This window comes from Rhododendron vialii, chromosome 11a, assembly GCF_030253575.1.
Source record: "Rhododendron vialii isolate Sample 1 chromosome 11a, ASM3025357v1".
NCBI classification, from domain to species: domain Eukaryota; kingdom Viridiplantae; phylum Streptophyta; class Magnoliopsida; order Ericales; family Ericaceae; genus Rhododendron; species Rhododendron vialii.
Window position 1 is genome coordinate 23,006,508 of NC_080567.1, and position 27,500 is coordinate 23,034,007.

Sequence of the window (27,500 nt, forward strand, 5' to 3'; positions counted from 1 at the left end):
CTAGCTGCTCCACAAAAGCTAGGTTCTTTCCTTAAATATTGGACGGTTCTATTTTCAAACTATAGGCCTAACTCTGGTATTATAATAACAAGAAATATGTCCCAGATTACAAAGGACCAACTTTCCAAAGAGAAAAAAAGGTTCCAAAACCATATTTTTTGACTGATCCAAGAGAAAAACAACCCAGCAACACTAGTTCTTTATGGGGGACTGGTAGAGTGGTCCAAAGTTGGACTACAAAGTCCAAACCCACGCCTAGATAGAGCTGGCAGCCTGGTACATGAACCTAACAAGCCGATCAATTAATTGTTTCAGATAGCTTTGAAAACTTAACGAGCTTGAAAAACATGTGCAAGCTTGACGTGTTATTCAGGCAAGCCAATCTCAAGCTTGTGGTGTTTTCAAACCGATGTCAACCAACTTAAATTCTGTGGACAGAATAAGCTGGATAAGACACGTAATAAAGCTTTTATCAAGGTTTGTTTGAAAACTTATCAAGCTTCAAAAATTGTTCGGGTTTGTTTATGTTACAAATAGATTTTGAACAAGCTATTATCATGCGAACGAGAACTCAAAGTCTCTGATTGGCATAAGCTCTACGATCAGATAAGGTGCAGATAAAAGGCCTATCCACCGGGGGTGTATTTTTGGCATTTCCTGGTGATATAAATGAACGAAAAAATGCCTAAGCTTAAAATGAAGCATATAATTCTTGCCTTTTCCATCGATTTGTCACAACCTTAAGCCTGTATAACACCATATCACTATTTGCAAACACCGTCGTTGCACAAACCATATCAATTTTATTTCCCCACCGTGTTCAGAACCACCATGTATTGGATTCGGCTAAGAACAAAATCTAAAAAAAATAGGCGGATGGAAATACATGTTTGTTGAGGGAATCTAAAATTTCAAGGAATTCTTCATCCCACAACCTATTTTGGGCCTACGTGAAATCCAAATTTAAAATATCTGAATAATTTTCCAGTAGAACACAAACAGGGCTTTACTCGGGCCAAGAAAGCTCATCAGTAGCAGGCTTGGACCGAAGAAGCAGAAATCCAAAAGAGATGGGAAACTAGATACGCTTTTTTCACTTTTATCGGAACAGGTCAATCCATCCTCCCCTTCAGAATCCTCTCTGTTACTTCTGTTGGTGTGCTGCAACAAAACAAATACACATGTTATTACTCTAGCAATACAAAATTTGGTAGAAAAGCAGAAAATGAGAGCCATGATCTTTGTCAAAATTCCTCCGCCGCAAAGCAAATCAAGAGAAGGCAAAAGGAATAAATTTCATGAGTGTAATTTGAAAACTTATAAATGAATCATCCAATTAGAAAAATTAGCGACGTCATCTTCACCATGTCTCATCTAAAGATCTTAACATATTTCTTTTTCCTCTTTTATCAAAACGTATAGTACTTCTGAATATGACAAGGTGGAAAAATTTATTGTCAATATCAACTTCTGATTTTCAGACAAATATTTGTCAAAGATGCAAGAAAACACTAAACAAATCAACAAGCAGAGTCTGGTGATATAACAGCTATGAAGTCTATGATGCTATAGTATGCATGTCCTTAACATTTGCATAGTCAGTAACGCAATTCCTTCCGAAAAAATTGTAACGGTTGTAGATAAAGATAAAAGGTTAAGAGAGTAAAAAGCAGTTCATCAAGCTTACACAACATAGACGTGTCCTCCCCAACCACTCAGACAGTCACGATCTACTGATGATAGCAATGCTTGAGAGATAGTCTCAAACAACTCTTCAGGTTCCTGAATGATAGGACACAAAAAACAGTTATAGCTGCAGTTACGACGAATTTTCTTGAGTTGCTTGAAAATAAGAAGTTTCAACCAAGTGTTTGCAACTCTCCGCTCGTAAGGTGGACAAAAACATGAATATTTGGATACTTACAAGCAACAGTACACAATGATTTCAAAAATCAATAGTTCCTATGTACAAGATGTTCCAAATGTTTGATCTTTCAGCACCCTACCCCCGCCTTGCTGTTCGAAGATTATAGAAACCTACAGCATCTGCAGTTAAAGTATCTAAACTTCCAGTCACTGATCTAAAATGTCCTTCTAATACTTCCTGCATCCCCTAGGAAGCATTCTACGCAATTTCCACTAACAATCTTTCAGAAACCAATGATTTACAGCATCATTTATTGACCTCTTAAAGAAAGAATTATGCTGGAAAACTTGATAGCAAGTACATAGCTGTACTAGCAAGTACACCCCCCCCCCCCCCCCCATGCAACCTTATCTCTGACAAAAAACAAAAAGCACGATAACAAGATAATGGGAACAAACATATACATAGTGTTGGGGAATCTTTTTTCCTTGAGTGTTAGAGATTGCACCAACAATAATAATATGATGGGAAAATCTGACTGAAACTAAATTACTGATTTGACCTCTTTGGTTTGCAGCTCTGAACGCACCCCTCTCCCAAGTCCCAACCACCTTCCACCTAGCTCCCCTCACAACCTATGTTTGCGTGTGGGTTGTGGCACTTGCATAGATTGTAAATAACTTCATTGCACATCTCAAAAGCCAAGAGCAACATATGCTATGCATGTGAAGATACGAGTTCCACTTGCTACATGATATGAACGAATATTTCTATGGATATTTGTAGTGAACAACTTTGCCTATAGTGAATGTATTGCCATAGATTGTAAAATACTTCACTGCACATCTCAAAAGCCAAGAGCAACATATGCTATGTATGTGAAGATACGAGTTCCACTTGCCACATGATATGAGTGAATATTTCTACAGATATTTGTCGTGAACAACTTTACCTATGGGAATGTATTCAACTATACACACGTATGATAATACGCATAACATCCACAAATACAGCACATGGTTCACTACCCACTTTAAGGTGATGTAATACACCTTCCCGTATATTCATATGGATCATAGTTGCATGATCCTTCAACTACAGGTGACAAATCCCCTCCAAAACCTCGCTCCCACGCTCCTGATTAGCAAGAATCATTTTCTAATCCAACAAGCGAAAATAAAAAAAGAGCTACACGCCCCCCCTCCCACTTCATGCGACTGAGATGTGGATGTCTTTTCTCACCCCTTAACTCAAGCTCCCATAGGAAAGTTTCATAGCAAGGCTTACAAGGGGTTTGCTTCTGACACCGAAAAAGTCATCATTTGGACTGTCTATATTCTGTACTTGTCATAATATTTAGATTTCGTTCTCAAAATGAAAAAAAAAAAAACGTAATATTAAGATTCCAAATCTGAACAAGTCCCCACGTGCCATTTGCAAATCAATCAAAACATCAATTGTAAAGCTAAATCATGACAAACCATGTCAGGCTTGAACATTGCCTCGCAGGCACCATAGAGAGATTCCGAGGCTGTCCCCGAAACAACGAAGTCTTTTGCAAGCTCCCTGCATTCAGGAAAGAATAGAATAGAAATTCAAAAAAGTGTCAGTATCGTGCCACCATTGTACCAGCCACGATCCATTTAATCATATTGACAAAGAATCAAGATTTAGTTCTAGGCCATGCAGGAAAAAAATGCCTATTGACAATTTCTTTCATTATTCTTTTGATCGGCACAATTTCTTTCAGTATTACCACTATCCTAGATATTAGTGGTCTGCTAACATCTTTTGCAGCCACAAAAACCGAAACAAATCTTAATGCAAATTCTACTGCTCATGTCACTTAATTCAGCTTTAATGCACAACTAGGAAACCCATTGATTTAAGGTCCTGCCTACACGTTGGAAAAAACTTACACAAGAAAAGACAGGTTAATCAAAGACAACAGACAGACGAGAGTTTTAAGCATATTAGAGCAACAATAAACTAGCATCACCTTTGATGTAAGCTTAATGTATAGGGTGAAAACGAAACGCCCAGATACAACTCATCCCTTGTAGCTATTTCAATAGTTCATTGGTACATGTGAAGGCAGTAAGAAAATTGTCCCAAAAATATTTGCTGTTTACTGCCTCGATATTGATGGGTAATTGGTATAGCAGAAGATGTTCAACACGAGTGACAGACAGGCACAATAAAGTGGGATCTTCTCATTTTAGAAAATAAGAAAACACCGTAAAATCCTGCCTGATTCAAGACTAATACGAGAACTCCTTGAAATCTGAGCATAAGCTGCAATGCTGCATAACAAGAGACATTCTGGAAATTTATGCATCTGGCTTCAGCTTTTTTCCATCAGGAAACATCAGAAGCTAGTAGCTCCTCTACAATCAGTGATTGTAGCCGAAATAGAATATTGCAGAATGGGATTACCTTCTCATTCAAAACCAACACATTACTAGATGATCCTTCAAACTTACTGTAACAGTCAACTTCCAGAACACTTGTCTAAGCAGAACAAAAGACAAGAAAGTTTACCAGCAACTCTTAGGTATGCAAACAACAATTATACAAAGTACAAAAACTCTTCAAAAAAAAAAAAAAGTGTACAAGACAAACAAGCCAACAAAAAATGAAATAATCTACTGTATTTAGATCTCATCTAAGATACGGAGAGAAGACAATTTACTTACTTGGCTCCAATTGAATCCATTGTGCAAATGAAGGGTTTGTTTTCATCTCCCAATCCGGCAATCACAGGCTGGCAGAAATATGGACCAAACCTTAAGAGAAAAAGGTACTATGTTATAGCCAAAACCTACTCAACAAACCAAACAGAAGCAGTACAGAGAAGGAAAGAGAGTAAAGACATAGAAAGCAGGAGTAGCACAAAACAGATTCACATAGGTGCAGTCTTTTAATTTTCTTTTGATAAGTAATCACATGGGTCTAACATTATAATATTATCTGTTTATAAACTTCGATCTGGGACCATAAGGAAACACTTCCGAGGAATACAATGACAGAGAGAGTTTGATGCAATGTTGACTTGCAAACGAGAATTTTAAATCAACAATGGGAAAGGGACAATGAAAATGTTGACTGGTGAGCGGATTGGATACACTGGAAATTTACGATAATGCAAAAAGAGACTTAGGAAGTAGATTAGTTCTTTTCTACCATGAGAATGCCAGTGCTGGTGAATGGCATTCATATGGACATCTTCCACACTTACAGGACATTGAGGTACAAAGGACCCTTTGTACATTTCTTGTTCGTTCTTGTCACAGAGTCGTCAAGACAAATGACTGATGAGTCAGAGCAGGGAGGTTTCATGGAGGTCTTTAAGATGGAAAGGGTGAGTGGCTCTGTGTTAGTGGCATGTCATCTTGATTCTCGTAGATGTTGATTATTTGCTATTGATTTGGGTCTCTAGGCCTGCCCTCTCTGATGCCATTTGGCTTTGATTTGGGGGCATGGTTTTACAACAAAACGTCCTTATAGCTCCTCGGTTCTTGGAGGTTTAGGGGGGCCACTGTTTTAGTGGTATTCTGAGAGCAGCCACTTTGTGCATATATTGTCAAAGGTTAGGTTTGTCTCCAATCATCCCCCGCCTATACCCCTAATGATTGGGGACTAGATGGGTTATGTTATGTTGTTGTTGTTTATGTGGGAGTGTGTTTATGCTTTGTAGCATTTTCTAGCCTTAGGGTTAAGTAGGGATGGTATATCCAATTTCGTTGCACTGAAGGAGGTCAGTTTATTATTTGTAATCCTCAAGCATAGATTTGGATTACAGTCAGGTTATTATTTGTAATCCTCAAGCATAGATTTGGATTACATCTATCATCTTATCTAGCAACTGACTGTAGGTTCTTTCAAGCCTAGTCAATGTGGATCCAATCACAACAAGATTTCATAGGCATTTGACAAGTTGGAAGAGCCAAGTAGCCAACACCTTATAAATGGGGGACACTTCATTATGAGTACATTACCCAGTCTGCCCAAATATTGTTAAGCCTCTTTCCTTCCTCTATTGCTAGGAGAAGCATTTGGCTGAGTGAGACTCCCATTGGTTGGCAGGGACTCAGATTGGTTGAGTGGGACTCAGTCTGTACTCAGAATCACGAAGCTGGAAGACTTGACCAAGCTTCATTAGGAAGTGGCTTTGGAGGTTCGCATGTGATGGTCCTTATGGATACGATGCTGGATAAGTGTGGTAGCATTGAAAGATGGGTGAGGGCAGGAACTGGTCCACGTTGAATTTGTCAGTCGGCCTGTGAAAGGAGTTAGAAGGGGGTGACATTATTTTTCACCTGGTTAGGAATGGGCAAAGGTGAAATCCTCATCTGATCTGAAGAAAGAAAGTAGAGGATCTTTTCCCATTAGTTTCAGGGTGGCAGTAGATAAGAAGGTTGCAGTGGTTCATTACTCATGCAAAGGGGACTTAATTCATTTTGGAGTTCTCCCTACATAGAGAGGTGCAAGATTGAAAGGATGCATATTTAACTCAATAATCACCGACAAGATGTACATCAGGTCAAGTATTAGGGAAGGGCAAGATTATGCGAGATGAAATCTTTCTAGACAGTGGTGCTTCCAACATAATTCCATTATGATAGCTTGATCAGGCAGCATATTTATTCGTCCCTGTTAAAGCTAAATGGCCCCCCAACTCATTACTCATGTACGATCCCCACTGTCAACTGGTTGATTCAAAGAAGAGAAGAGGAGGGTGACCGGCTGAACCATATTGTTATTCGTTTCCCTTTTGCAACAGAGTTTTGGATAGTCCAGGCTCTCTTAGTTTAGGGTAGAGTGAGAGCTGTTCTTGGGGGTGTTAAGAGTTTATTTCCTGTTACAGAGATTACATTAAAAATGATGGAAATTAATTTCGTCAGCTTTGAATAGTTGAAAGATGGGTTTTACAACCCCTCCCTAAAAATTCGACGAGGATTATTAGAGCTTTAATAACATGGAGGTGCATAGGAGCTTTAGTGTTAGATATGACTTATGAGCAACTAAACTTAAAAAAATGCACCTAGTAAAGAATTAAACTTTTGGAATATAAGGATGATGAACATATAAAGAATTATGATACAGGCAGAAACAACTAAGGACAAGTCTATAGAAGTAACAATGGAACGAGTTGACAGGGCCGAAAGTACTTGATGATGGCCCTAAAGGCCTGCTTGGTTATGGTCAAAATACTATTGTTGAAGGTTTCATATTTCTGGCTTATGAATGCATTGTCTTCCTCTGTATTTTGAATGACAAGGCATACCTAATGAGAGTATGAGACAATTGCTTTCGTACCTTTCCTTCCTACAATCTTGTGACAAGAAAAATGTCTAGCAATTTTGCTATAGGTTTGACAATGCAGAGGAATATACAGTAAATTTCTAGGTTTTATGATAGTACAAAGCATCCTGTTTATAGCTTGATTCATTGACATGCAAAACAAAGCCATACACCATATATACGGTATACACCATGATATATATGCCTTCTTTGTATAACATTTACCTACCTTTTCTCGTAAAGAAGGGCAGAGACAAGGCTAGCAAAGGTTTCAGGCTTCATGTTCCTCTCTTCTCGAAGCTCATACAGTTTGTGTCGAAACACCAGCCGCTGGTACCTACAAAAGTAGTAAAAAAGAATACAATGACTAGAGAAACCCAAAAATATACCTTTAATACAGGTATGGCTATGGTACACAACCAAACGGTGCAAACTATATGCCCTGAGTCCCGACCACACTGGTTTGAAACTATACCCACAAAGACTCGCTACAAAACAAAATTTACCCCAAGCTTCATAATTTCTCTCACCAGTAAGTCTCCTAACTAGAAAAACACTGATTACATTCACAACATTTCATAACCTAAACACAAACTCTCATAATTAAGGCTCATTAGGGTAATTGGTAAGAACATAGTTACTAAATTTCCGATTTACCAAAAAAAAAAGTAGAAACATACGTAGTAGTTACTATTTTTCCTTTCCGATCACTTGAGATGTCCAAGACAGCTTAAGCGCAACTCGACAAATCACAGGGTATATGATCCTAACCGTCCACTAGCGGGAGCCCAAATAAAGCCCAGGCAAAACCCCGCATGGACTAGCCCCACAAGAGTTAATAGCACCTATGATTGAGGAGATTTTGAACTTGGCACCAGATACCTGAGAGGGAGCAAACCTAAGTCCATAACATGACCACCAGGGCAACCCTATCGGATTTAAGAACACAGTTACGATATTCACATCGATCTATGATGGGCTAGCAGGGCTGCTACATCGGGGTTGGTTCAACCCTTAGTCACATAATTCTTCAATAAGACCCTCCGCGTGTGCCCTCAATCCTCCTCTCATGAATTTAAATACTAGTTTGGAATGTTTATGAAAGAAGCTTTCCCGCTCCAGCTCCTGCAAGTGACTTAGGTTCAACCCCATAGCCTAATTAAGGTAATCGTAGCATGCACCACAATCATACACTAGGAAAAATTAAAATCTTAGATGGTGCGCGGCGTGTATAGCTAGATTTCTCCTCTAAAAATGGAGAAACGAAAAGAAAAACCCACAAAAGGCACATACTTTGAAAAGAACAAAGTAAGACAAAATAGGCCAAGAGTATAGTTACAGAGTCTGAGCGTCAGTGGCGAGCCCCGAGAGGCCGATGAATAGCTTATCATGGACTTTGTAAATCTTCTGAAAATCAGTGGCGATTGTCTGAAGCTGGACGCCAAGTCGACGATCGCTGGCAATGGCGAAGCAATTCTTGCCCACCATCGCTACTACGGCACTTCCGTTGTACTCGAAGATCTGCAAATCAGTTTCAAGCAAATAAGCACTGATCCAGAGCAATTCGAACAAACTAGGGTTTTCCGGCAACAGTTGATACGTAGAGAGAGAGAGAGAGAGAGAGAGAGAGAGAGAGAGAGAGAGAGAGACGACGTACCGACATTGGAGGAGATTGTTGAAACTTGGAACTGGATGAGAGAGATGAGTACGCGAAACGGAGAGCTGTATTTGCTGAGTGTTGGCTTGGAGGAGACTCCAATTTCCAAGAGGAGGCCAAAGCAAAAGTAAGCGGGCCGGGTCTTGTGAACCGCGCGCCTATGGCAACCCGGTCCAACATTCAAGACGGCGTCGCCCTCAAACTCGCGTTTGCATAACCGGGTGTCATCGATCTTCTCCCTCCTCCCCCTTCTTCTCAACCCCCACGAGCGAAATTCCCAAAACCCAATCAACCATTTTCCTATGCAATCACTGAACAAAACACTACCAGTAATGAAGAGATACAGATCCACTCCAAACCTCACCGCCGCCGCAGCACCGCCCACTCCTTCAACTCCTCCACCCCCACAAACCCTCCGCCCCACCCCCAAACCCCAATCAATCTCATCCAAAAAACCCAGAAACATCCTCTCTCACCTCACCCACCCCAAACCAATCCCAACCCACCAACAAAACCCCCAAAGCCCCAAATGGGTACCCCTCAACTTGTCCAAATCGGAACTCTCGCTGCCCCTCACCTTCCCCACCGGCCAGACCTTCAGGTGGAAACAAACCGACCACCATAACCACATTCAGTACACAGGCGTTGTTGGGTCCCACTTGGTTTCCCTGAAGCAGCTTGAAGACGGCGACGTTGCGTATTCCTTTCATCACACTGCAAACGAGGCCGGTGCTAGGCTGGCTCTGTTGGATTTTTTGAATGCCGGTATTTGTTTGGCTGATATGTGGGAGGGGTTCTCGGCTTCTGACCCGAGGTTTGCCGAGTTGGCGCGGCGTTTGGGTGGTGCCCGGGTGCTCAGGCAGGACCCACTGGAGTGCCTGGTTCAGTTTCTTTGTTCGTCTAACAATAATATCGGGAGGATCACCCGAATGGTGGATTTTATTTCGTCTTTAGGGAATTATTTGGGGACAGTTGGGGGTTTGGATTTCCACGAATTCCCGTCTTTGGATCGGTTGTCGCAGGTTTCGGAGGAAGAGCTCAGGGAGGCGGGGTTCGGTTACAGGTTGGTTTTGATTCTGATCCTGATTAACTACCTTTGTTTTGGTTTGTATTAGATTATTCTGATTTTAGTTTTATATGTTACCTGTACTGGATTTGATCGGTTCTGTTTTGTAGTATGTTCTGTTCAGTATGTCAAAACTCGGTATGAGGTGATTTTTGTAGGTTAGATTAAGGTCAGGGGAACTTGATTTGACAGCTTACGTAGTTATGCCCCAAATGCTATCAACTATTTTATGTGCTCAGATGAAAATTGAATATTCAACGGATCATTTGGCACGTCATCACGTTTTGCGAGTAAATTGTTTTGATTAAACCTGGAGCCACTCCTAGTTGAGGACTTTATGTCTTTGAGAGCTTCTTTCATTACTTATATTGATTATTTCTTCAAATTCTGAACAATTAGATACTACTACTTTTGTTTCTAAAGGAGGCACATAAATTCAACTTCATATGTTTCCTTTCTCTAATTGGCATGTAAGATAAAATTTAAGCTTGACGATACATACTTGTCTTCAGAAATTTTGTTTCCAGTGAAACAAATTTTCAATTTGGGGATTTTGTAGATTTTAGAAAGTCTATTCAACTTGTATACTTGTGCATTCGACCATAAGTCATCTGATTGCATAGTATTAGTAAGATTTTGTATAGCGAGATGACTATATAGAGAAGGACTTGTTTATGTTTGAAATCGTGCTTGGAGGAACCAAACTGCCAATTTTATAGATCCATTTTCTTGATATGCTCATTGTTCCTATTATCTCGCTCATGGCCATGTATGGTTTGCTATGTCTTTTATGGGGTTAACTGTTAAGACTAGCAAAAACATGAGATTTGATTTTAATTTGACTTAACAAACTGAGCAGGGCAAAATACATAATTGGCACTGTAGATGCTCTGCAATCAAAACCAGGTGGAGGTGCAGAGTGGCTTGCTTCTCTTCGAGAGATTGATCTCCAAAAGGCTATTGATGCTCTCTCCACTCTGCCTGGTGTTGGTCCCAAGGTGGCAGCATGTATTGCTCTCTTCTCTCTAGATCAGCATCAAGCCATTCCTGTTGATACTCATGTGTGGCAGGTGAGCTTTTGGGTTGTTTATTGTAGTTATCTTTGAATGATTGAAACATTCTGATATGGCCATCATAGTTTGTCACCAATTCAGTGATGTTTGTATATGATCTGAATCATCTGATCTTATACATTAATCCCTTTGTTCCAATTTGTTTGTCCATTTTATTTCAGTTGTGCCATTTAATCGGGTCGACAAACAATCTATTTTTGTGGATAATCAAGCAAAAGATCTTGATTTAATTTTTTGAACAAAGTTTAAGCAATGAATTTGAAATATTATGAAGTACAAAATGTAGACGATTTTTTTGATATTTCCGGAATACTGAAAATAGAGAAACACTCAAAGTGAACCTAAATGCACAAGCTTATAGTGACTATTCCTTCGATTTTGTTTTTTCCTTTGTTATGGCAATCAAATTGGTTTCCACTTATGCATATATGGAAACTTTTGCTGGCATGGTTATTACTAAATCTGTTACCAAAGTATTATCATCATTTGGATTAGGTTGATCAATGTCTCAAGTGCCATCTGATTGTACTTACTGTTATCATGTTCCCAGCTAGGGATTGCCTTATCATTGCTTTGTTTCTAGCCACATTTCAGAAGCATGGACATAGGACACTGATATGATGACCTGGACCTGGATATGCTGATATGTTAGTTTCATAAAATAATGACAGGGCTCGACTAGATATGGATTTCTTAATCCAAGAATCAGGATAAAAATGAAGCCAAAATGGCGTCTTTTCTCCTATTATCTGATATCATTGGTTGTTACTAGTAAATAAAAATGAAAGATTCACATGCCTGAAGAGTCTGACCAGAACATGCATTTCTGTTTGCACACACCTTTTTGGATCGGAGTACTGACATGCTTATTTTCTTGTCTTTGGAGTTGAGCAAAGATAGCAACTAGGTACCTCATCCCCGAGCTAGCAGGGACCCGCCTAACTCCTAAACTCTGCAGTCGCGTGGCAGATGCATTTGTGAGCAAATATGGTAAATATGCTGGGTGGGCCCAGACTCTACTTTTCATTGCCGAGTTACCATCACAAAAGACACTTCTACTATCAGATTCCTGTATTAGCAGGTGCCAAAATCCTGTTAAGCAGAAAGGCAGACGATCCAGTGGTAATCAAATATCTCCTTACAAGTATCAGGATTTTTACTGGATTTTTTATTCGTACTTTAATTTATTTCCCTCTATAAAGTTGTAATTATTGCGTCTTTTGCTGATGAGCAGGACCTACAGATGGAGATAGTGCCCAGAATCTTGGAATAGAAGAGCAAGAGGCTGATGAAAAGTTATGATTCCTTGCAGATGAGGAGTCTGAAAAGATTGTTCTTAGTGGAACCTAGAGTATTGGTAGGTGGTTGATTTCCAAACTATTGTCTTTTGACTCTTTTCTGTTAGTTCTACAATTGGTTCCATCTCCTGATTTCTCTTCTCACTTCTCAGGTTCTCCTTTTCAATAATTCAGTGCTCTCTTCACTAGATTTTACTTCAATTTCTGTATAATGCACCTATACAACAACAACAACTGTACCCTTGTGATCCCCAATAGATGGGGGTCTGTGTGGGAGAGGACTGGAGGTACTAAAGAGTAAAGACAGCCCGAACATTTGACACTATATGAATAAAGTGGTCGCTCTCATAAGGTTTTACACTAAATAGCTGCCCTTCATACCTACAAAAATTGAGGAACTCAAGGGATGTTATGCCGTATAACCATGCCCCCAAATCAAAGCCACCCAGAAGGCATCAGCGAGAGCAGGCCTAGTGACCCGATTCAATTTCTATGCTCATTACCTTGCTTCCTTCATTCAAAATCAAGAATATCAGTAATGCACAATTGTATAATCCACCCATCGACGACTTTTTAGACATGTGCACACCACTTGAAAACTTTTTTTTTTTGGGTGATAGTAAAATTTATGTAAACATGCCAAACTCCCCGATTTTGAAGTCTTCTGAATTTCCTTAGGCCTTCTGCTGTAAAATTTCTAGGGAAAATGCTAAAAACAGCCCATGGGCTATCAATAAGGTTGAAAAAATATATTGTAGATGTGAAAAATGTTTGAGAACGTTTGAGTATTCATTGACATGTGTGAACTTTACATGGGCACACACACAACCCACATGCGTGCGCGCGCACACAAAAAAATAAGAGAGATCATGAATTACTTGTCTTTTTTGTAAGTTCTAGTTGTTTAAGTTCTCAGTTATATTTTTGAAACTGATTTCTTTTCTTGTTTTGTGACCGTGTACTCATCTGTATATACTGATGGGTAGGATTTAATAGAGGTGATTCTTTTGCTCTGTTGCAGATGAAATCAAAAGCAACAGGGAAAACCAGGTGGATTTGCGTAATGAATGTGATACCAATCTAAGAGTCCAATTTATTGCAGAATTTAACTGGATTGCTTCTTGTACAACTTGGAGCATGTCTTATAAGGTTAGCCAATTTTTCTTTGATGGCCATGTAAAATCTGGTAATATCGTGTTCTTTTAATCTGAGAGATGCACACTTAGAAAGTTTTCTTATAGAAAAATATAGTTGTTTCATCCTCATCGTTTAAGTTACTTTTTTTTCCGCATTTTATCGTATTTCGTTGCGAAGTCAAACCCCTTGCTTCATTAGTCTTTAACCATTAGATGTCAGGAGTCTCAGGACCTCAAGATTGATCCCTTAATCCCTCGTCCACGTCCCACAAATAAACAGGGAGTATAGATCACCATGTGTATATTAACAGCTGAGTTTAGTAGCTGCCTGTGATGTACAAGCCTGTAAAAGGCATGGAGTCATTTCCTGGGAAAAGTTTCCAAGGAAAATCTTCTCCAAAATGGGTATCCGTCCGAAACGAACAGAGTGGAAGGCTAGCTTGCTTTTCGCCTCCCCATTTTAGTTTCAGATCCTTAATGCCATACCTTCTTGGTTGTGATGGCTTCTCTGCGATGGACTGCAGGGTACAGCTTGCTATGGTGGGCCCATTAGTGATCCGCTCTTGATGATTCGAGCCATCCATACTTTTTATATTCTTGGAAAAAATAATAGATGCAGAAAAATTAGGTTTTAGTCCTCTGATCTTATCACTTGTCTTGAAAAAAATATACGGTTTAACCTTAGTTGAATAATTTACTCAACAGGCTCTAAATTTGGAACGACCCAGATTGTCATACCAGTGGTGCTTCACGAGCACCAAACTCACGAAAACATTAAGGCTGAACTTTGAGCCTTTCAAATAATCTGTTCCGATACAACTACAAAGTAAGGGACAGATGGAACTCAGTCCGCCGCCACACACACACACACCACCACCACCACCACTGCTGCCGCCACCGCCACCTTTCCTCCAATACACAGGATAGTTGACAATATAATCCCTACTCCGGGACAGGGATTTCAGCCAGGTCCTCCCTATAAGGAACTTGGTCTGACCCAGGCTCTATGTCGTTTTTGGCATGACCGTTCTCTAGCTTAATTGGCTCAATGAATGTCACCACTGTGTCTTTTCGGAACACCAAATATACCATCGCAATAACATATATAGCCATTGACGGAAACACTAATATTCCAATAAACATGGTTGCAACTTTAGGTAAACTACTGTGAATCATCCAGCCGATGAAGCTTGTGCTCAGGTAATAGATGTTTATGCCCATGAGTCCAATCCCCAAGATCCACGAGATGACAATAATCTGCATCGCATAGTCTTTTAAATTGTAAATTCGAATTTAGAAGCCTATGTAGTGAATGAATCAAGGGAAAGAAATTACAAAAATATTGTTCAAATGTACTCTACTCATGCAGCATTACCTTGTTTAAATCTTCATACTTGGATTTAATTCTAGATTTATCTTTTCAATCTTCATGGGTTTGCCGATATAATATGTATGTTTGCATTTTTAAAGATGCCAATTAAACTTTGCATACAAGTGAGGCCATTAAATAGAAATTCTCAGACCACAAAACGGAAAATAAATAATGAAAATCCAACCCACATATTTGGAGTTCTTGTGTGGTCCCATCTTTGTGCTACTGCTACTGAATTTAAGGAGTGGGATGAGAGCAAACGGAAGTTGAAATGATAGTATCATCTGCAAATACCAATTGAACCCAATAACCAATATGTTCAATTCAATTAAATGAACCAGCAATAATAAGTATTTAATGAACGATTGACAGACCGATGAGATGATAATGAGGCCGCCAGATGCCGAAGGACCGCCGATGATTGAGACAATGAGACTTGGTGTAATGGCAACACACCTAGTCAATAGGTTCCTCAGCCATCTTCTCATCTTAAGATCCAAGAAACCCTAGAAAGTTCACCACCCAATTTTCTCATTGGTAAGCTCGGATTATATTTTTACAGCCCATAAGGGGAAAAAATAGGTAATTTTGTTAGAATTTGTGTACCACCTGCATGATATATTGTCCAGCATAAGTGCCTGTAATTGTGGAACTTTGTCCTGAGGCTAGTAATGCAATGGCGTAGACAGTGGAGCTTGATCTTCCCAGTACATTCTGCAAATGTACCAACTATAGAGTTAATCTACTGTCCATATTTTAACGTATGCTCTCTCTCTCTCTCTCTCTCTCGCTCATTGTGAATTTGGATTCGGGCTCTCTCTCTCTTTCGAGAGATCTTATCTCCCGTCTTCCCTTCCTTTTTGTGGTGAATCTTGAGCTCTGGCTCCGAATGCTTCTGAAGAGGGCCACGATAGTGGAGTTATGGCAACAACGATGGCCCTAATGATGGGCATGATATTTCTAGATTGGCACAGATCGTGATTCTCATCAAAATCCATTCTTGAGTAGGTTTGATGGTTTTCCGATACAGTTGCCGATTTGTTGCGGTTTTGTTTTTTCTGTTTGCTTTTGTATTTTTTAGGATTGCTGTAACTCTTTGGATTTCTTGTTTGCCTCTCTTTTTGGCACTGTATACTTAAACCTCAGGTTGGGTGCGTTTTTCATTTTAAGAAATCGTTAAGGCGGGTCAGTCTGATCATTCTCTTATCGGTATTTTGCGTTCACCTTGAGAAGGAAAGAAGCAGAGTTGAGGTCGATATTGTTGCACTGTTGTAAGGTATCTTGAGAGGCGTTCTCTGCCGAACAAACAGCTCCTGAGACCGCGACAATTGAAACATTTATCAAGAATGCTACAAACAACGCTATGCCGCTCTCTATCAAGAAGAATCGACATGCATCCTGCAATATTAACATACCACATACAGAGTTAATAGCAGATCGAATCGAAACGAATCTGTTGATTTGAGTTTTCATTTGGATATGCCTTGGCTTACGTTTATCCCTCGGACAGAATTTGGTATCTTCCTTGAGAGCACGAGAGCTGAGTGGAGAAAAAGGTTATGCCTGTCGATCACAGTTGAACCCGAAAAAGATCAAAACTGAAACAAGGAAAATGATGTTTGTTTTTCTCCATGTACTGCTACTTTGTTTTGTAAGAGATGAAGAATATTCATACGGCATGATTAAAGCTCCCAGTAAGGCGATGGCGTCGCCGGTGGTGCTCGGACCCTTGAGCAAGGGGATGAACATTCCCTTGAGCACACCTTTAACAGGGGGCTTCACATAACTCACTTCCCCAAAGAAACATGCAGCCATTACGAATACCATAAATGTGACCAACATCTCCAGCTTCCTCACCTACTAGCCCAGAAAAGAGAGACTCAACACTTGGAGAACACATTGTAAACTTAAGTTCTCGTATTTTGATTCGTCATATTTCTGAGTTACAATAGGAAGAGGGCACGCGAACAAAAATGATTTATATGGACAGTTACATATTCGCCCGGCCCTAGACTCATGCGTGCAAGGAATCTGTTGCTTCAGATCCTCGAATTTTCACTTCAAAATAGGCCCAGTTTTTGGTATCTCCTTTATGTTCGCTCTCAAAGCTGTTTGTGTTCAACTCAACAGTTTACAATTTTCCAATGTATCTTTATTATGTACATCTATAGATAAATTTTCCAATGTATTTTTGAAATTAGCATTGGATCGTTACGATTCACAGTTTGATTTGACTCATGAATCAGAAAAGGGCAATCCGATTCTCAATTCAATTCGCAATTTGACAACCTTGCACGGGATACATAATTGATTGGTAAAGAAAATGGATGTTCACAATTTACATATAGAATGGCCAAATAGTATAACTGAAATATTACCCCATATCTTTGCAAGCCAAGAAGTAGGAGAGTGCTCAAACCAGTGAGGAGAACTCCAACCCACAGTGGGATGTGAAAGAGTATATGTAGTGCAGAGGCTGTTCCTATAACTGCCACCAATAATCATAAAAAGTGTGATAAGGTGTTTAATTTATTTACATCTATATCATGATAAAACAAGAAAATTAAGGGAAATAATTTTGACACTCCCATTTTTTGTTGTTATTCACATGGAAGTATCAAATTGCCCTTCATATGAACCAACGAAGTAAGGGTAATTTAGTAATTTTACATGAATAAAAGACAAAAAAAGAGAATACCAATGGATAACAGGAAAGTGTGAAAATCATTTTTTAATGATTAATTATCATGTTGTGCGGGCGCCATGGAAATTTTAATGATTCATTTTGAGTGGACCCACAATCTAGTAAAGACAAGTAGTGCTTGCATTTGACACTTTATGCAATTCAAAAGATAAACGCTTTACGTAAGTCAGGTTGTCACTAGCTAGCAAGAATTGAATACAAAATCTCCAGGTTCACGCACGCTTACTTTCAATGACAAATTCAAACCTGTAGACTATCCTAGTATCATGGTGTGTTCTGTAGTACTACTAAATAAGGTAGCCTATCCTACTTTTTATTTCAAATTAAATGCCCGAAATTATACTAACTTGTAATTTAGAAACAGTACTAGAATTTTATTTGTTTTTGTTTTTGTTTTGGTAACTAGAATTTCGCTCTGTACGTATGTGTTTTCATAAATTAATGTTGCATTTATAGTGTATTTAGGAGGGTACATAAATATAGACATATTTGTATTTGTATGCATTGTAGTCCATGCCTTCAGGAATATCTGCTGCTATAACAGAAACCTCTGCCAGTAACCATAGGCAATACTTCACAAAGGTTGGGTATTCTGCCTTGCATAACTCTGCTAAGTGTTTCCCTGCCAATCAAATCAAAAACAAAAAAACAACATTTGATTAATTAGTTTGTAGTATTACACACAGACCCTTCTAATACGGTCAAGAATGTGCCAAGGCATATATATTGAAGTTCAATAAGAGTGATACTGCAGGTCAACCAAAAAAATAGATTTTGCTTGTCGATCGTCGGCTCTCCTGTTGTCAGGTTATAAATTTTCTTGACGTTCAGAGACACTGGAGAGGCATCAACCCTCTCGCGCCTGGTCCTCTTCAGTTGCCTTTCTGGGTGGAAACTCATGAGCAATAAATTCTGCTAATACTTGTGCCTTGATCGCCGTTCTTGACTAGTATATATAGCAGTGCCTTGCCTTGGAGGCCGAGGTGGAGCGCGTGCTGTCTTCGTACCGAGGTGACCTCACCAACCACCACTACCTCGCATGGACGCTGCCCAGATTATGAAGCTAACTTGAGCTTGTCGGCCGGTGTGTTGACGCGCCGCGTGGACGCACCAGGTTGTTACCATGCATCCGGTCTAAAAATTGCTAAATACAATACCGCTGCACGGCGGAGGACCGCGCCCGGCGCGAGGCCGATCGTGACAGTGTCACGTGGTCGGACCGTACGGTTACTGTGCACTGCTTTTTGTCTTATGCTACATGGCTGCGCCACTCGGCGAGACAAAACTGGCGCCATATGACAGGACCGAATCACTCCGTAATGGCGCTCTTGATCCTCGCTGCAGTTTCCGGACCCGACACCTTGGTTTGACCGCTACAAGAGCGGGCGGAGCGACCCAACGGGCCCTCCTGTTACTCTTGTTTAAAAAGGATGATGGGTCGGCCTACTTTAGGCCCATCTGGGCGGTTTGGCCGGGTTATGGGATATAAAAAGTGAACTACTTCTGTAGTCAGTTGATCACTGTTTTTCTTTTATTTTATGGACAGCGGAGAAGTCCAAGACCAAATCTATACTTATTTCTCTCTCCGCACTTTCAGATATTCTCTCTCTACAAGATCTGTTATCATGAAATGAAAAATCTAACACCAAATCTACCCCCTTCTCTCTGTGTTTTCTGATAAAAAGTTCAAATAGGAGTATACATGAATATTAATTTTTGAAAAATGCAACAAGAACACATGGACACAATAAAATATACTATTTTTTTTGTGGTACTTACCGGTGGTGACACCAAGATTTGCAGCAAGTGATTGAATTATGAGAGCGAAGATCAGTCCAATCAGGATCACCCACAGTAACTGAATCAAACTAATAAGGTACAATTACTATATCAAAAAGCAATTTATAAAAAGGTAACTAGACCATTCTCATCAACAATGTTTTCTGATAACTTACTAGTTGGCCCAATCAATGTTCTAAAAACCGCTAGGTGTCAGTCGAGCAAAAAAGGGACGCCTAGCGCTTAGGCGAAGACTAAGTGCCCGAGCAGTTGGCTGCCTAATCTAGGCGTTGGACCACTGCCTAATCGGCCGACTTTTAAAATACTGGGCCCAATGAATTAATGGACTAATTCTCCTGGTAGTACTGTTTACTAATGGGAGAGCCAATTAAAGTTAGGGAAAAACCTTGTATGTATTGGCCTAACACAAAGATTTGGTGATGACATATATATATGGAGAGAGACTTATGCGCCGTGAACAAATCATCTGTGGAGGTGCCAAATCACAGCCATCTATTTCGGCAATTAACGGTCCCGATTTTAATGAAACTTTCTCCGGAAAAGTCAACTTTTATGGGGAAAGTTTCATTAAAATCCGGAAACTTTTTTCACGGAAACGACCGTGAAGAAGTTTTCCTCATATATATGCAGCTGGGAAATGAATCCCAAGCCAAAGTTTTCCTGAGGCCGGCAACGTGTTTCCAAAGGACATTGGCCAATTTAATTAAAAAGCTTGTACATTAATATTCCTTTTCTAATTAGATAATAAGGCAATTAGTAACTATTTGAAACTCCATTATCCATAATTAATCTTACGATACTATTTAGTTTTTTTTTAGGGAGGACAAGAGGATAATTTCATCTATCAAACTCACCTAGGCAATTGCTACGACACTATTTAATTAGTAACAATAATATAATGGAGAAATTTAGTACCTCATATCCATGGGCAGCTCCTGCTTGCAAATCAGTTTCCACTGTGACATGATACAGAAATAATTTCTGAAGTTAATAACCAAATAAAGCCGAAATCAATTCATAATAAGAAAGAAACTTTGGGCTTGTTTGTTTAACAATTAAGATATGAGCAGCTTAGATATATAAATCCATGCAAGGTGATAAAATATCTGGTGTTAGATTTAAGTAATCGCGAACTGAATTAAACTTGCATTCAATATAATCGAACAAGGTATGAGATATATAATATATACAATGAGGTATGCAATGGCGGACCTAGAAAAATCACAACGGTGGGGCACATTTGTTTTGTAATCGAAAAAATTTGCAAAAAAACAAATGATGCAAAGCTTAAATATTCAATACCGAATAAAATTGTATAATATGTATTTTTACAAAATGTTTCTACAATATATGTACTTATTAGGTATTTCTCCACGTTTTCAATAAAAAAAATAGTTCTCCTTGACTTTACACAAATAAGATAAACTTCAAATACTACCTAGTTAGACGAAAAGTCGTACCAATGACGAAGTACAAAATCTTACAAATGAGGCTACAAAATACATTAAAAACCCTAATTTATTCAATATAGAAAGTCGTGATTTGCATGTTTATAAAAAAAAAAAAGCTAATCCTAATTTAGTTAACAAGAATTTTTAACTCAGGATCAAAATCAAAACTCCAATTTCAAGGTACACTAGTCAATATTTACGTGTCAAACAAAAGACCACAGTGGGTTCTGGGATTGGCCAAATAAAAATGAGAAAGCTAATAATGTTTGTCCTTCATGAGATCGCATGTTCGAATCTTGAGCAGGCCAAACATTCCAAACCATTGGGGACACAAGAGGGTTTCTTTGGTCGTCAAACTTTAGTACTGAAATCAGTTGAGGTACGCCCAAGCTAACTCGGGATAGCTGGTTATCAAACCAAAATTGTAGTGGTGGATTATTTGCTGTAAAACAATTCCTCTTTAAAATATGAGGGATAAAACCTAAAAGGATAGCAATTACCACAAAACAAAAAAAAAAAAACCTCTGATTTGGGTGGGGGCACGTGACCCCGTGCCCCTTATTTCGTCCGCCCCTAGAGGTATGGTATTTTGAATTTGGTGGAATTGTACATCGGTTAGGATTGTACGTTAGGTCTGCAAATGAATCGAGCTGTTTGTGAACTGTTAGAGGCTCGACTTGATAAAGGCTCGTTCGAGTTCGATTCGAGTACTAAACGAACCAAATCAAAGCTGAGCCCCCAATTTTTGGCTCGTTAATCAAATGAGCCGAACTTGAACCTGACATTATTTGGCTCGATTAATGTAACGACCCTGAATTTTGGTCAATAAAAATTTCGTTCAATATTTGAATTTTATTTGAATTACTTATTTTTCTCTTGAGTGGCTATATGATTTCTTGTTAAAATTTTTGTCGTAGTTAGATATTGGTTAAACTCTCGACTAGAAACCCTACTTGACCAATTTAGTTAGTTTCCAACCGACTACTTGGAGGAACCAAGCAACCAACTTACCTAGTTACTAGATGAACCTTTTGGACCTTTTGAAACTTTTGAACCTTTTGCCTTTACCCATTGGTCCATAATAGTTAGGGTAATCTTTGTCCATTGGATAATAGGCTTTCCTTTAAAATATTTTGATAAGTACAAGGATATAGTATTTTAATGGGTTATAAACACATGTGCAAAGTACATTTATTCTTTGTTTATTGGAGATTCTCCCACCCCTCCATTATCCATTGGTTAATAACCACAAGGGTAATTTTTTGTCCATTGGATAATAAACTTTTTATTATAAAAGTACATGTAGTCTTTCAAAATCTTATTTTAAAATAAATGGTACTTGTACTCTTTTGTCCAATGGTTATTAACCGCAAGGAAAATTATTACCCATTGGGTAATAACCGTTAGGGAAGTTAGTGACCCTTGGATAATAGAGACTTTTTGACCAAATAAAGTACCGATGTGACTAGAGAATCTTCCAATAAAGTTGATTTGACTAGTCAACTTTTTCAAACATAGAAATTACTTATTTATTTTCTTTTGTTAAATTGGTTTTATTCTTTGTCCTTTGGATAATAAAAGTTAGGGAAACTATTATCCATTGGATAATCGAAACTCAATTCTTTATATTAAAAGGGTTTTGAGCAAAAGTACTTGAATAGACTTTTATAATTGCTTTAAAGTACTTTTTGATTATTTTATTATAAAAAGTTCCTTAGTTATTATTGTCCATTGGATAATAAAAGTTAGGGTATTTATTATTCATTGGGTAATAGAGTTATTATTTCACCAAGTATATGGGCTTATTAAACTAGTCATTTTTCCTAAATTGCCCATGTGATGAAGTACCAAAATTTTATTTTGAAAGTACTTAGTAGACCTTGTAGCCTTTAAAGCCTAAATTTTCCAAAGTACCCTTAATATTATTTTGTATTGGGGTTTTGTACCCAATTGGATTAATTTATTTGAGAGTTGATCTTCCTAGAATACATTGGTACACTAGTTTATTTATTTTATGTGGCATGTGCCAAAATAGATTTCTTTATTGGATTTTTGATTTAGAAAAATCTTGTACTTTAGTACTTTTTTATTCTTTCTTGTTTATAATACATAAGTGTGTGTGTGTGTATATATATATATATATATATGTGTGTGTGTGTGTGTGTGTGTGTGTGTGTACTTTTGCAAGAGAGAGAGAGAGGCCGAGAGAGAGGGAGAGGAGAGAGAGAGCCGAGAGAGAGATAGGAGAGAGAGAGGGAGAGATTTTGTAGTACTTTCTTGACCTTCCATGATCCTTCCTTGATCTTTCTCCATCCTTGGGGAATCTTTTCCCTAACCAAACTTAACTCCCCATTTGTACCTCCATGCTTTGTTTAGTACCCAAATCTTGTACCATTGTCTCCTATCCTTCCAACAAATCTTCCATAATCCCATCCTTGGTACAAACTAGCCTTGCAAGCTACCTATATAGGCCTAAGTCTTTTTATGCCTAATGACAACCTATGATGGACCTTTATGACACAATCCTAGTCTTTATTAGCCTTAGACCTTGACTACAAGCTAAACCTAGATTATAATTACCTAGATTCACCTAAAAAGCCTAAGATCTTAGTTGATTACATAGCCTTACACCTAAGATTTGGATTGGACAAGGCATGGCTTGACATGTGAAGTGATTTGATGACTTAATGGAACAAATCCATGGAGGATTTAGAGAGAGAGAGGGCCGGCCATAGAGAGAGAGGAAGAGCCAAGAATTTTGCCTATAAATAGCACCCCATGTTTGCCATTCAACTCACACCTTCTCATTGCTCCAACTTCTCTCTAGAAAAATTATGTTCTTTCTTTGTTCTTCTTTTGTTCTTCATGTTCTTGAGTAGTTCTTGAGTTCTTCAAGAAACTCAACCTAGGCCGCCACTAAACCGCCACTCGACCACCATTCGATCCATAAAGTAGAGTAGTGTTAGTCAAGTAGAAGTTTCGAGAGAAACCTTTCTCTTTCGAAGCTACCGGAGACCACCGTAGAAAGTTACTCCGTCCAACCACCGACGTACTTTCCGTAGCCGACTAACCTTCCGTAGCCGACTACCGCCGAGAAGAACTGTAAGAAAATCCTTACTTACTCCCTATTTATTTACTTACTCAAGTATAAAGTAGGTTATCTTTATTTACGTACTTATCGTTTGATTAGAAGTATTCGTATTTTGATCTTTAAGATAGTTATGAGTATGCGTATATGAGTTGCTTGTATTACTTGTGGTATGTGATAAAGCATAAGTGATTTCACTCCAAAGACGTCCGTACATGTGGCGTTATGCTATAAGTAGTAATTAAGCGTGATGAGTAATATAGAATTGGATGATCTTGTTAGGACGATTCTTGCTTACGTTTGTCCTACCGCGGAGTCTTTGCATGTAACGAGACACGAGAATCGAGAAAGTAGGAACATGACACCTAGGGTGTGGTTAAAGAAAGGAAATATTTTTCGAGGAAGAAAATATTTTGAAATTACATAATGACCGGTTTTTGGTGGCATTATGTGAGTTGTGTGCGTGTGTAAAAGATGTGTTTTGAAAAGGTTTTGAATTTTTGAAAACCGCAATGTGGCCGGACGTGGTAGCCCATTGTGTGGTGTGTGTTGAAAAACCCAATGAGAACCCGGAGCGGCGGAATCATTGTGGATACTCGGGAACCCGGAGCGGCGGAACCGAGGGTTTTGAAATGTGTGTGTTCCCATGGGAACCCGGAGCGGCGGAACCATGGTGAGGTATGGCTTGGTTATCCGGGGTACGGAGCCAATGCAAATATTTTTGTGTGCCAATGGGAACCCGGGACGGCGGAATCATTGTGAGGATACTCGGGAGACCGGAACGGCAGAACCGAGGTTGGGTGTGTAGCTTGGTCATCCGCGGTACAGAGCCAATGCAAATGTTTTTGTGTTAAACAAATGGTTTTTGAAAGGTTGATTTGTAAATAAAATTGTTGACACAGTCTACGATGAGTCGCGTAGGAGAAACTCGAAAATCTTGGACACCAACGATAGATGATTAATGAATGTAGATGTGTCATTGATTAACTGTGTATATACTTATCATGTGGAAATCGATGTGTTATTTCCTGTTGTTTGTAAGTATGGGTTAGCGGGTATGAGATTACTCTGCTGAGCTTTGTAGCTCACGGTGTTGCCTTTTTGGTGACCCTGACATATTATATCGGTGGTGACGCTGGTATAATGTGTCAGATTTTGTAGATAATCAGGGTTAGCAGATCACCGTGGAGGCTTTGGAGCTGAGGAGCTGGCAAGAATAGAGGAGCTGAGGAGCTGTAGTTAGGAACCCTAGAGTCCCCCTCCGTTTATGTAAATATTGAACTCTTGAGAGAGTTTTGTTGTAATAATGAGCCAGACTCCATTTGATTTTATGAATAAAATGTCTTCTTAACGTACTCAAAATTCGGAGCGTTACAATTAAGCTCGCAGACCTAGAGTACATACTATATACATATGTATATCTCATACGAATTTCACATATAACCTTGAATATGTATAAACTTTTAAAAGTATTATGAACTTGAAAATTTAATATGTTTTTATAGTTTATATCTGTATATAAATGTAAATATGTACATAAAAATTTTAATTGCAGTTCAAGTCTTGTATGAGAGTATAAATATTTATTATTTTTAACTTGTTAAGGCGCGCAAAGAAGTTCGAGTTTGAGTCAAACCTAGGCAAACTCGGCTTGTCAAATTTACATTAAGTTTGAGCTCGGCTCGAGCTCGTTTACAAACTTAATGAATGAACTTGAAGCTCGACTTGATTCGGTTTGTTCAGCGCATGCGCTACTCCCTGCTAAATAAACGGGGATTTCTTTGTGTGTGTGTGAGAGAGAGAGAGAGAGAGAGAGAGAGAGAGAGTTACAGTTGCCGGGGTCAAGGTAAGCCAATGAAACAAGGAAACCGGGGCCTACAAATGACAGGAAGTTAAGCCATCCAGGTTTCTATCATGAGCAACAAAACACAAAACACAAGATTTTCATGAGTTAGGCAAAGGGGAGAGAGAGAGAGAGAGAGAGAGAGAGAGAGAGAGAGAGAGAGAATGATGCCTGGGGCTTTTGATCTTTTTCAAGATCAAATTCATCGTGGGTATTGTTGTTTAGGGTCAGCTCCACATGACCAGCAGCTGCTACTTCGTCGTTGATTCCTTCCTTAGCCTCTTGCTGCTGCATCGGGCTGCCCATATCTCTCTCCCTCCCTCTTTCTCTCTCTCTCTCTTTCCCTCGCTCTCAACTAAAGAGTGTCTATTACATCGATCTATTATATTTTCTTTATCGGCAAGGAAAGTAATTTTTTATTGAGACTAATAAATAAAACTTCTCAAAATAGAGAACAATAATACTATGGTGATCGCATTTAGTGACCATATATATTTTGGACACATCAATACTATGTGTACACAGTATTGGACCATAACACTATCATATAGGGAAGGACCCACATGTGGTTCCTATACCTATGTGACTGGTTACGTATCTATATTGTTTTGGATATCATATGAGTTGTCTTTAATTAACACATTGTTAGATTAAACTCCATCTATCATGTTTTTTTCATAGAAGTGGAAAATAAAAATTGCACCTCTCTTAATAAAAAACATGGTCACTATAGCCTTGCACGGTAGAAAAACGACGAGAGTGCAAAACTATGGTAATAGTGAAAATTAAACAAATAACCAAAACAAACACAGAACAAAATTTGATGCGGGTTGCTAGCTATGGGGTCCGACAGCTTGTGGGGTTCGCTGCGGCTCGAGTTGCTGACTGTTTTATTCTTCAGCTCCGACGGCTTGGTTCCGTTTTGGTGTGGTGTGTGCGCGTTTGATTGAAGCTCAACTAATCAGAGATCGACGACCATCCGTTCGGGGCTCAACAAGGTTCGTCGAAACCACTCGAGGTTCTGTGTTTCGGTCAAGCTTGTCTGAGATCTGACAAGGTAGGTCATTTTTTACGAAAGGTGGCTGCGTTTGATCGACGCCGGTGTGTGTCGTCGGCCCAGATTAGAGGCTGTGGATACGCGTGATCGAAAGATGGTGTCGGGTGCTGACCTCACTTAAGTTGTGGTTCTTGTAGCTCCTGATCGCATTGAGTTTGTTAGGTCGAAAGACGGTGTTGGGTGTTGACTCCACCCACTAACAGTTTGGTTTTGGGTACTCCCTCCGTCCCAAAATGTTTGTCCGGTCCGCAAAACGAGGTGTTAAAAATAATACAATTTTTGCAAGAAAAAATCAAAAGTTTTTTAACAACTTATTAGATATCAATGAGTATTTTTAATTTGTGAAAAAAGTTTGGATTTTTTCTTGAAAAAATTGCATTATTTTTATCACTCCGTTTTGCGGACCGGACAATCATTTTGGGACGGAGGGAGTATTATTTTACGGTTGGGTTTCAATTATTTTTGGGTATTTGTGTGTTTCATTCAACTTTTGGTTGGATTTCCCTCTCTTGCTCCTGTCTTGATGTATCATTTGTCAAGTTCCTTAATAAAATTTATGTTGTTTCAAAGAAAAAACACGAAACAAAATTAAACTCCAGAACACAACTTCGGATACAATCCGATCAAAAAAAAACTTCGGATACAACTATAGATGGAGCCGTTTGATGTACGTGAGTGCATGTACACCCAACAACTCCGAGTACAATTTTGTTTTAAAGTTGTGTTTGTAGAATTGCTTCAGACAAAATATCTAAGCTAGGAATTGACACGATGCCAACAATCA

At 39.0% G+C, this 27,500-nt stretch overlaps 3 protein-coding genes and 1 non-coding gene across 9 annotated transcripts; 1 reads left to right on the top strand and 3 right to left on the bottom strand.

The window, feature by feature from the left end:
- Nucleotides 1–783: 783 nt before the first annotated feature.
- LOC131307301 (proteasome subunit beta type-3-A-like) lies at nt 784–9,008 on the bottom strand. The gene is made up of 7 exons (XM_058333728.1): nt 8,829–9,008; nt 8,511–8,692; nt 7,401–7,508; nt 4,564–4,653; nt 3,349–3,433; nt 1,688–1,782; nt 784–1,161 (listed from the first exon to the last, which is right to left on the bottom strand). Exons 1-7 carry the CDS (start codon nt 9,006–9,008, stop codon nt 1,113–1,115), a joined length of 789 nt encoding a protein of 262 aa, XP_058189711.1. The 3' UTR covers nt 784–1,112.
- A 122-nt stretch (nt 9,009–9,130) lies between these two features.
- Nucleotides 9,131–15,525, top strand: LOC131307300 (N-glycosylase/DNA lyase OGG1). 4 transcript variants are annotated; one of them, XM_058333727.1, is made up of 6 exons: nt 9,131–9,891; nt 10,754–10,964; nt 11,864–12,089; nt 12,202–12,324; nt 13,252–13,414; nt 15,146–15,525. In XM_058333727.1, the coding sequence occupies exons 1-4, from the start codon at nt 9,131–9,133 to the stop codon at nt 12,267–12,269; spliced, it is 1,266 nt and encodes a 421-aa protein (XP_058189710.1). In that variant the 3' UTR covers nt 12,270–12,324; nt 13,252–13,414; nt 15,146–15,525. The 4 variants fall into 4 exon arrangements, with proteins under 4 accessions (XP_058189710.1, XP_058189707.1, XP_058189708.1 ...); XM_058333724.1 differs by having other exon boundaries at nt 13,287–13,414; XM_058333725.1 differs by having other exon boundaries at nt 12,202–12,322; nt 13,279–13,414.
- LOC131309069 (small nucleolar RNA snoR100) lies at nt 12,673–12,784 on the bottom strand. The gene has a single exon (XR_009194743.1). It is a non-coding gene; the product is annotated as a small nucleolar RNA snoR100 (small nucleolar RNA).
- Nucleotides 14,115–26,006, bottom strand: LOC131307299 (metal transporter Nramp6.2-like). 3 transcript variants are annotated; one of them, XM_058333721.1, is made up of 13 exons: nt 25,831–26,006; nt 25,647–25,725; nt 20,193–20,233; nt 19,257–19,335; nt 17,995–18,099; nt 17,152–17,261; nt 16,449–16,630; nt 16,267–16,336; nt 15,998–16,171; nt 15,383–15,487; nt 15,148–15,279; nt 14,962–15,057; nt 14,115–14,658 (listed from the first exon to the last, which is right to left on the bottom strand). In XM_058333721.1, exons 1-13 carry the CDS (start codon nt 25,963–25,965, stop codon nt 14,344–14,346), a joined length of 1,623 nt encoding a protein of 540 aa, XP_058189704.1. In that variant the 5' UTR covers nt 25,966–26,006; the 3' UTR covers nt 14,115–14,343. The 3 variants fall into 3 exon arrangements, with proteins under 3 accessions (XP_058189704.1, XP_058189705.1, XP_058189706.1); XM_058333722.1 differs by lacking the exon at nt 17,995–18,099; XM_058333723.1 differs by lacking the exons at nt 15,148–15,279; nt 15,383–15,487.
- Nucleotides 26,007–27,500: the final 1,494 nt, after the last annotated feature.